This window comes from Chenopodium quinoa, unplaced genomic scaffold (assembly GCF_001683475.1).
Source record: "Chenopodium quinoa cultivar QQ74 unplaced genomic scaffold, ASM168347v1, whole genome shotgun sequence".
NCBI classification, from domain to species: Eukaryota; Viridiplantae; Streptophyta; class Magnoliopsida; order Caryophyllales; family Amaranthaceae; genus Chenopodium; species Chenopodium quinoa.
Window position 1 is genome coordinate 451,068 of NW_018744582.1, and position 10,559 is coordinate 461,626.

General features: G+C 34.3%; 1 protein-coding gene across 3 annotated transcripts; it reads right to left on the minus strand.

The window, feature by feature from the left end:
• Nucleotides 1-276: 276 nt before the first annotated feature.
• On the minus strand, nt 277-7,428 carry LOC110699170 (nifU-like protein 2, chloroplastic). Of its 3 annotated transcripts, none has more exons than XM_021876659.1 (5): nt 7,221-7,428; nt 6,787-6,924; nt 6,597-6,699; nt 3,887-4,197; nt 277-622 (listed from the first exon to the last, which is right to left on the minus strand). In XM_021876659.1, the coding sequence occupies exons 2-5, from the start codon at nt 6,877-6,879 to the stop codon at nt 431-433; spliced, it is 699 nt and encodes a 232-aa protein (XP_021732351.1). In that variant the 5' UTR covers nt 6,880-6,924; nt 7,221-7,428; the 3' UTR covers nt 277-430. The 3 variants fall into 3 exon arrangements, with proteins under 3 accessions (XP_021732351.1, XP_021732350.1, XP_021732349.1); XM_021876658.1 differs by having other exon boundaries at nt 6,787-6,953; nt 7,208-7,428; XM_021876657.1 differs by having other exon boundaries at nt 7,208-7,427.
• Between the last annotated feature and the right edge of the window lie 3,131 nt (nt 7,429-10,559).

Consider the following 10,559-nt stretch of genomic DNA (forward strand, 5'->3'; position numbering starts at 1 on the left):
TGAAACTCGGCTTGAACTTGAAAACTTGAATACCAACTCGAGCTCAGCTCAGTTTGTACTCAACTTAATACACATATTTAACTATTCAAGTATAAACAAATAAATAGGGGAAAGAACTTCCCGTCGGATTAGAACTTCCAGTCCCTCATATGTTGTGTAGAGGACTTACATAACTGCACATTATTGCATACTGGATCCTAAAACTCCATGAAGCTTTGAGTTCGATACAATTTTGTATTTTTATTTATTCTATTTATTAAAATGAAATATATTGTATTAAATTAAGTGATCAACCAAATTGAATTACCCTGTACAATTATACATATCCTTCAAGACTAATACAACTTACAAACACTATCTAGCATGTAGCTTTGCACCAAAAACAATTTTGGTATAGCTGTAAAGCCTGTAATATTATGCAAATCAAAAATTAAGATAAAAGTTGAACGGCTGCAATGGAAGGGATCTTTTCGCGTAATTTCTGTGTCACAGCCACTCGAACAGTCATCACTCCGGCAGCTGGACCTGTGATTTTGACTTTCACTATTGGCTCTTCAATCCCAACAAGCTCCAAAGTTCCGCCAGCAGCTCCTATAAGGTACGGCCTTATTTCTTCAAGGACCTGCAATAAAAATAATAACTTATGTGGATTTCACCAATGCATATATCAAGTGTAGCCAGCACTGTCAAACATATTACAGTAATTAGAATTATAACTCAGATGATTTTCTTCAAGAACTCAACACAGTACCCCACCACCTCACAATCTTGCATTTTATCATCCACAGGACATTTGGTATGTCGCTTTGGTACTCAGAGGGGGACAAGCGTGAAGTGGTAAGTTTGGATGGAAAGGAATTGACCATGAGTGAATGTTTTAAGTATCTTGGATCGATCATCCACAAAAATGAGGACATTGATCAAGAAGTGGCCTACAGGATTAAGTCAGGGTGGCTTAAATGGAGAGCGGCCACAGGAGTGCTATGTGACCGAAGCATTCCCTTACAGTTAAAGGGAAAATTCTACAGGACTGCCATAAGACCAATGTTGCTCTATGGTACAAAATGTTGGGCTTCTAAGAAGGAGCACATTAAAAAAATAGAGGTTACGAAAATGCGCATGTTAAGGTGGATGTGTGGGAACACTCTAAGAGATAGGATCAGAAATGAGGTTATTCGCAAGAAAGTAGGCGTGGCAGGCATTGCAGACAAAATAAGGGAAAATTGCTTGCGTTGTTTTGAGCATGTAAGACGGAAACCCGAGGGTGCACCGGTTCGAAGAGTGGGACCATGGAGGGGTTAAACGAGGGAGAGGGGGACCAAAAATGACTTAGTTGGAAGGAGCTAGGAAGGATATGAAGTATATAGATTTACATGAGGATGAAGCATTGGATCGTAATGGATGGAGGAGAAAGATTTTTGTGGAGGACCACACGGAATAATCAAATTAGGTTCATGTAGCCGACCCCACTTATGGGATTAAGGCTTTGATTGATTGATTGAAGGACATTATGTAAATGGGAATGAGAATAGAAATTTGACAATAAGCGAGTAAATATGAAAGTAGGAATCAGTAATTAGAGATCCACTCCATAATAATCTATGACACAAATAGTTTAAAATTAGTATGAGTACATAAATTTCCGAAACTTCCTCCATAACTATCCTCCATTTTCATTTAAAATATTGGCCACAATGCTCATTCCATTACTTAGCTTTATTCCCTTCCTTTATTACATAGTGCTAGCCCTCCCCAAAAAACCACAATTCCCAATCCAAACCTCCTCAAGTGATCTCAATCCTATATAATAAAAACAAGAGGACTGTGGGAATCAGCTTTGTTCATATTCCAAAACCATTAATCCATCTAAACACCCCACCAGTGTAAAGTATATGTAGAAAATAGTCATTCCATTGTACAAACTAATAGTGAAATAGATTTTTTGATTAAAACCTGGCAAAGCCACTCAACTCTACGTACCCCAGGATGGATGGACTATTGTACACTGTCTAACACTATGTTTGGATAACAATAGTGAAGGAAAAGGGAGAGGAGGAAAAAGAGGGATGGAAAAGGGAGGTGAGGGTAGGGAGAAGGTGACACTCTATTTTCCTTCCAAAAATGGAGGGATTTGTTTTATTAAAAGGGGAAGAAAAATGGATCCTTCCAATTCCCTCCCCTTCCCTCCTAACATTAAATATCCAAACAAAGGAGGATGCATCCCTCCCTTTCTCTTCTCTTACTTTCCCTCCATTTCTCTCTAAATAAACATAGTGCAAGTGTTTGCTTTTAAGATTTTTGCGTCAATAACCAAACACTTTCCCAATTCATCAATCCGAAAAAATCACCCCCGACAATGAACAAACTTTGGGAGCAATTCTATGGGTGCAAATAACACAAACCTATTTGATCAAGAAGAGGCATTAGCTTAGACAAGCTACGTGCCTATGATATCTACAAGGGATCAAAGTTGATCAGAAATACAAATTCTTAATAAGATATAGAATCTGTGTGATTCCCGATTTCCAGCATGACAGGTTAGAGCTACCAAGCCTAAGCGCAGTATGAGCCTATTCATTGGTGATGTAAAATTTGCTTATATTCCTAATAGGAGAGCCCAGTGGTACATTATATTCCACTCAAAGCATCTACTTTACTGTCTCCTTGTGATGGAAAAAAAGATGCTGATTCTGTAAACACCTCAACAAGCACTAATGCATCAGTTTTGTGTATGGAATAAAAACCAGAACTAACTTCTATCCCAAAGAACAACAGAACCACATCAAATCTGGTAATTGAAAACAACGCCAGATTAATGAACATCATCTGAGAAAGGAAGCCAATCAAGCAGAAATCTGTCTACTACAACAGAAGCTACTGGTATTCAGGTTTTAGCCAGATATGGAGTAGATGTGCAAGTTCAAATTGCAAAACAACAGTAATATTGGCAAAGAGGTTAAGGGGTAAGACACCCGCAGACTGGGTTAAATATGCAATTTTAGTAATTGTGGTCTCCGTGATTCAAGTAACTTGCAAAATTCTACAAGTATTTGATACGAAAGCAGAAAAAGGAGGTTCCAGCATAAGGACACTAAAAGGTATGCTCTTAAATTTCCATCAAGTGTGCTAAGTGGTGCCTAGAGAATCTCTGGCTGCTGCCATCAAATCTAGGTCAAATCAATATTTTCTAAGTGTCTGATGCATCCAGCAAACCCATGACAGACATAAAGAGAGATCTGCCTGATAAACTGTCTCCTCTGTGCCACAATCATACAATCAGCTTTTTCTTCCCTACTGATCAAACTCTATAGTATACATGCTTGAACAAAATAGCATTGAACTATAACATTATATGGTGCAAAGTCATTCTCTTCACATACGGGACTATACAAAACATTATCAACCACTCAGAGGCAACAGAATTACATCGCATAGAAGTTAGATTTAAACCTTCTTAGTCCATAACACACTCGACAGACCACAGGTGCTATCACTGATACCCAAAGGAACAGAATAAGTTCACAATTGCACACAGGTGCTCTGTCAAACTTTGCATGCTTTTCTCTTTTTCTAGCTAGTTTCCATAGAATATTATATTATTAATTCATTATATCATCATAATTTCTTATCACCATTGGTAATTTCCTTTAGTCTTTCGTCCCTACTACCTAGATTAACACCAGAGAAAAGAGGTACAATTCTGATGTAAATTTCTCAGATAAACTAACTTATGCCGTTCAGATGTTTCTCAACTCTGAAGTCACTAAAGGATTTTAGTATAATTAATCCAATTAGTTGATGACAGATAAAAAGAAAAACAGGAAAAGAAAAAAAAAAGATTCCATCTTATGATTTAATTCCTTAATGACTAAACATGTAAACACACCTTTTCTATGTTGTCTTCATTTAGCTCAAGGCCAGTTTCTTCATCAGGAACTGCTTCCACTGCAACTATCTCAGGAATTTTTTCCATAAGGCGGCGCTCAATACCCAATTTCATGGTTGTTACAGAACTGGGGCAGGATCCACATGCTCCTTGCAATTTCAATCGAACTACATTTCCGTCAATTTCATGCACAGCAACATTACCACCATCAGCCATTAGATATGGCCGCACTTCATCTAGTACACTCTCAACATTTTCTTCAGTTAAAGGCAGCTCCAGAGCTGAATTAGGAGTGGTAACAGCTTTAACCACTGAAATGAAGAGAAAAAACAAAAGTGAGTCATAGAACGAGAACTTCATCATGATAGAGAACACAAAGAAATTATTAAAAAAATAAATAAATAAAAAGTAAGATATATAATTATTAAGACACTGGATTATTGCTATACAGGTTATATTACTAATAATTAAAAATAACTTCGAAGTGAAGGCTAAATCTAAGGACTAAGACACTACATCAACAATGACATATGATGCCAAACACATTTTTCAGATAAAATGATAAGTTCAGACAACATCCCTCCCCCCTTTCACCCATTCACAAGATGGTCAAACATCTAGGCAATTGACCTGTAGAAAAAATCCAGAAGCTGCTTGAAACGAATTTTACTTACTACCTCCGTTACATATTAGTTGCAACTTTTGCCAAAACGGGGTGCTACACATTAGTTGCAACTTTCCATTTTTTTCTTATTTCAGTAAGTTTTTTAAAATGAAAGTACAAAAATACCCTTACTAAAAAAACTCATAAACACAATTAACTGCCTAAATCAGATTTCATTAAACTCCTAATCTAACTTATTTCATCTAATTTAACTCATATCTAATTAAAACAATTCAATCCCACGAAATTGTCGGAACACCCAACACCCCTTTCTCAACTTTGTCGTCGCCGCCGCATCTAACCACCATCGTCAACGTCGTCGCTGCATCTACCACAACCGTCAACGTCTTCGCTGCTCATCACCATATTCAAAGTCGTGCTTCAGTGTTCCTTTCTCTCTCTCTCTCGTCTTTTTTTTTTCTTTTAATTGTTTAGATTTGATGGTTTGAGGGGTGAATGGGCTAGTTTGGGGTGGTTTCGGTGTGGTTCAAGGTGAGTAAGGGTAGGTTTGGGTTGGTTTAGGGTGAGTGTGGGTGGTTTATGGGGAGTGTTGGTGGTTTTGGGGTGGTTCGACTGAGAGGGATTTGGTTTCGATGTGGTTCGAGTTGAAAGGAGGTGGTTTCGGTGTGGTTCGAGATTTCGAGGTTGTTCGGGCTAAGAGGGGGTGGTTTTGGGGTTGTTCGAGGTGCGTGTGGGTGATTTTTGGGTGGTTCGGGCTGAGAGGGGGTGGTTCGGGCTGAGAGAGAGGGTGGTTTTAGGCTGCTAATGGGCGGTTTTGGGGCGGCTTCTGTTGGGCGACGGTTGCGGGGTGGCTGCTGTTGGTGGTGCCGGCGTGGTGGTATTCAATTTTGTGTGCCGGTTGTTGGTGGTGCCGGCGTGGTGGTATTCAATTTATTAATTACCTTCACTTTCTCTCTCCTACCCTTTAATTATCTATCCTTTAATTCATTAATCAGCTATTATGAAATTTTGTCTTAAAATTCGTGTCAAGGTGAAAGTTGCAACTAACTTGAAACGGAGGTAGTATAATATGGTTAGGGAATTAAACTAACATATCAAAACTCTTAAGTTACTGAGGTTTTCGAAGTCATCATCAATTTCATAAACTCACATCTGTAAGATAATGTATATAGGATTTGCCTTTTATAGGGTACAAAAGCAAACAAAGACAACCTAGGACTCCTAAGCATGATGAAAACAAATCAGCCTAAACTACTTCGACTCCCTTTTGTACATCAGGTGTTTCGTGTCGGATCCTTTGACACTTTGACACGAGACAACAACCAAATAGATAGTGGTCTATATGAGATTTTATAAAATCTAGAGTGTCAGAGGATCCAACACCATGTCGGACATAACACCCAAATCCGGGTCTGGGCAACATAGAATAAAAAACATGGGACTGTTTTTTAAACATTTTGGAAACCATCAAAATCCTAGCTAAATTAAACAACATTGAATTCTAACAAGAATAGGAAACAAATAACTGAAAGCAAATCCTAAATACAAGTACACAGATAGACTTTATTAGAATAGGAACCTAAATTACTGAACTTAAATACATCTGTTGGCTACAAGTAAAACCTCACTCTTTAGGGAAAAATGGCTGGAAAGTAAAAATTGGATATGCAGACAATGCAGCTTACTTTTTGCACATAGAACTAAAAGCATCATCAATCTTTCAACAACGTTAGTATTACAATATAGGGACAATATACTTACACGGCACATACTATAACATAATTTTTGTAGTTTTTATAATTGTTAACAGATGACAAGGGAACCTTACAGAAAATGTGAACAATATTACGTAAACACTGTTGCATATAGTAGATAATTTAAGATTCAAAAAATGTGTAATAGTTTAAGCTTTAAATGGAGAGATACTTTATCAAAAACCTAATCTTATCAGACTTGTTATTTTAAGCTCCAACACTTCACATTTTCTGAGGTCATATTAGCATATGTGATAAACTCAATGACATAACAATACTACAAAGACTAATAAGAAACCACAAAAGTAGCAACAAATTGAAAAATACCCACCTCGAGCTCTAGTCGAAGAGAGCGAATGGATACAACTTGAATGAGCAGAACCTCGTCTTGCACGATTAAAACCTTTACTCTGGGATCCAAATAAGTTCGAATTCTGTTGAAATTTTAATAATCCATGTCATAACTCAGTTGCAGATTCTAGCTATATCACAATAAAATCACAGGGAGGAAAAATAAGGACCTTGAACTGAAGAGGAAGGCACGCAGCCGCCGGTCGAGAGCACGAAGGTTCAAGGGTTTGTTGAACCTTGTAGCAACAAGATTGGCTCAACATAATGAAGTTTGATTGTTGGGAAATTTATAATGACTGTTTTTCAACCTGGGAATTGGAAATTGATGAATCCATAGCTCACCAAATCGCATAAACTAATCAAAACCCAATGTAATACAGAAATATAGACATCAAATAATACCCTAATCAAGAATTAAGTCTAAATCAGTGGATTTTTCCAGTAATTCAATTCATGGGTATGAAGCAATAGTTTCGAATTAACAATAATAACAGCATGAAATAAAAAGTTAACCTAGCAAAAACAAGTAAAAATTTGACGAAAACAAAAGGTATAATAAAATTCGAAAAAATTAGCAAATTAAAGAAATACCTAAAATACTTGCTTTGTTTTAATTGGGGATACTGTTCTTCTTCGCCTTCAATAAAGTTACAAAGATTAAAAATCAAAAAGGTTTGATATTTTCTGTATTCAGAAATTTGTGATATATGGGGTTTAAAGAGCAGCTGAATTACAGAAGGAGGAATTCAATCAGAAATTTTGAGTCGTAAAATGCTCTGTTTCTGGCACTTGTCCTCGAGTTGTTGCTCTACAAACTACGGAGTACTACATCCAAGAAATTTATTTTGTTTTGGGTTTTTCTTGGGGGTGTCCATTTGGTTTAAAAAAATTGGGCAAGATCCAATTCAATCCAGACCTTTATTTGGATTGGATTTTTATTATAAAATTAAGGCCCAGTTCTTCGTATAGCAGAGCAAGCAGGGATTAGTAGAGAGCACAGCATAGCGAAACACATTTCATTATTATTATTATTATTATTATTATTATTATTTTATTTAAAGTATTATTAATATTATTATCTCATTATTTTATTATTATTATTATCGCATTATTATTATTATTATTATCTCATTATTTTATTATTATTATTAACAAGTGCATACCATTGGTTTAGGTGAATGAAAACATAAATAGATGTGTACCATCTTTAACATATCTTAATATTAAAAGCTTCAAGATGGATTTGGTTGATTATTAATTAATCCAATTTCCTTTTCTATTAAAAAAAAAAAGGGTGACAGATTTTCAGATTGTTTTGAAGCTTTTTTATTCTTTTTATATCATTAGTTATTATTATAAAATAATATTATATACTTAGTATTATTATTAAATATTAAGAATTTTTTTATTACCTCGAAAAAAATATTAAGTGTTATTATTATGATCGTTAAATATTAGAAATTATTATTAATTATTAATTATTAATTATTATTATTATTATTAATTAATATTATTATATATTAATTATTTTTATTGTAAATTATTAATTATTATTATTATTATTAAATATTAATTATTATTATTATTATGATAATTAAATATTAATTATTATTATTATTAAATATTAATTATTATTGTTGTTATTATTAATTATTGTTATTATTGTTATTATTAATTATTATTTTTAAATAGAGCAGAGCAGATTTCAGCAGAGCAAAACAGGGCTCAACAGAGCAGAGCAGCTCAAAAGAACATGGTCTAAGACGATTAACACAAGCAATTAGTCATGTCTAGGAGTTCTTGACTTGGTTTTATGCCACAAAGTTAAGCGCTGACCGCTAACATTAATGAGGGAAAATATGTAATAACTTATTCAAAGTGGTCGTCAAATTTAGATTATTTATGTGATTAATTAATATAACGTAGTGTAATTTTAAGGCGTACAATTGTATGTGCATGATTGTTACACCCAAATTATCTAAATATTTGTTGACTTTTGTTGACTATATGACATGTTAGGGGAAGTTTGACCAAAGCTTAACTTAATCAAGGGTAGTCTGATTTACTAACGCTTAAAAAAAGCTCGTCTCTATGGTTACATGTATTATCATAAACTAATAAGCGCAATACATGGCCCAATCATTAAAAGACCCATATCTTAAAAGAAGCGTGGTCTTATCCAGTTAAAGTTATTTTGAAAGGAATACTTTGGCACCAAGAGGAGAAAACCATATAGCAATTAGAAGGGCATTAACGGAAGACAAAGGCCAGATTTCCAAGGAGTTTTTGTCTATAAATAGGTGAAGGATCACAAAGAAAAGACATCAGCGAATCAATCAACAAAAGCATTTCATTTACTTTACACTTTCTTTATTGCTTTCTTAGTTTTCCCTAAGGTTAGTAATCAAGCGATAGTTTAGGATTTACCTAGTATGTTTTGAAGATCGTTTGATCATTCCAATTGTTTGAACGTTGAGTTAATTTTCTCCTCTTGTAATACAATTGTAGCGTTGACTTTATCTTTTAATTAATGAAAAGCATTTGCATCCTTTGTCTATATTAATCTATTCATTTCTTTGGTTAATTCAATTCTTGCTCAACTTCTTCAAGGATTACATCTTTACTTATTTGTTGTTGTTACATTAACAAGTTATTAAAGTATAATTAGGAATAGTTAGGGCAACTCCTTAATATTCTAGAACTAGATAGAGTATTTGACTTGTTGGTAAAGAATAACATTTACTTCGACAATGATATTAAAAAAAATATCATAATTTCTATAGGTTAATAATCAAATCAAGTAGATGCCTATATGAGTTAACACTAACTCCCGAATAAGTTCATACCATCTCACTGAATCTTATATGGTCTAAAACCATATGTTTCATATGTGAGTCAGGGTTCTCATAGCTCCGTTGAAGGGGTTTAATTTTAGTAGCTAGATTAATGTCCTTTTTCATGGTTGCATGCAATTCATCCCTTATTCATGGGATCCATTAACTATTTAAGTCCTAAAAACTTGTTGGCGAATCCCTACTTTGTCGCCTCAATTTGTCTTTTTTTTTTTACCAATGTCATATTTAATTAATGCGTCATACATAGTCAAATGTGTAATACCTAAAATAGAAAGTGAGTAGAACCAAAAAAAAAAAAAAAAGAATGAAGGGAGTAGTTGATGAATTGAAACTCATTGTTTTTTTTTTGAAACATGAAACTCATTGATATTAGAGTTGTTCATGGACGGGACAGCCTGCTAAGCCCGCCCTACCCGGCATGCAAAACAGGCAGGCTTGGACAACAATTTTGAAAAAAAATTTGAATATGTGGATGGGCTAGGCCCGACCCGCTGATATAAATGGGCGGACATGGACAAGACAATTTATACCGCGGGCTAGCCCGTTCAGCCCGTTTATTACAAAAATGGTTAAATTATGTATGTATGTTTTAGAAAAAAAAATACAAAAAAAAGTATATAGGATTCTAAGCTTTTTATTGGCTACAATAACCATTTTTATCTTTTTTAAATGTTATTATCGGAGACTTATTATACTTCGTATAAGTTCTTTCATATTTTTCACTAACATATGTCACCATTTCAACTTTTTTTTTTTTTTTTAAGATTTGTGATCAAGAAAATTTTGAGACAACTTAATCGAAATAATTGTAACCTAAATAAATGATAAAAAGATTTATTAGTATTTTATAAAAACTAGAACGGAGTCCTACAAAAATAACAAAGATTTTAAGCCCGTTAGCCTGTGGACAAGCCCGACCCGTTTCTCGCCCAAGCATGTAAATGATCACCTCTAATTGATATATATGTGTGTGTGTGATTGATCCCCTAAAAAAAATGAGATTTATTGATATCAACTAATTAGCTTGGTAAAAAATAAATATAATTTTTTTAAAAAATTATAGACTGTAATAAAATTTAGATGATGTT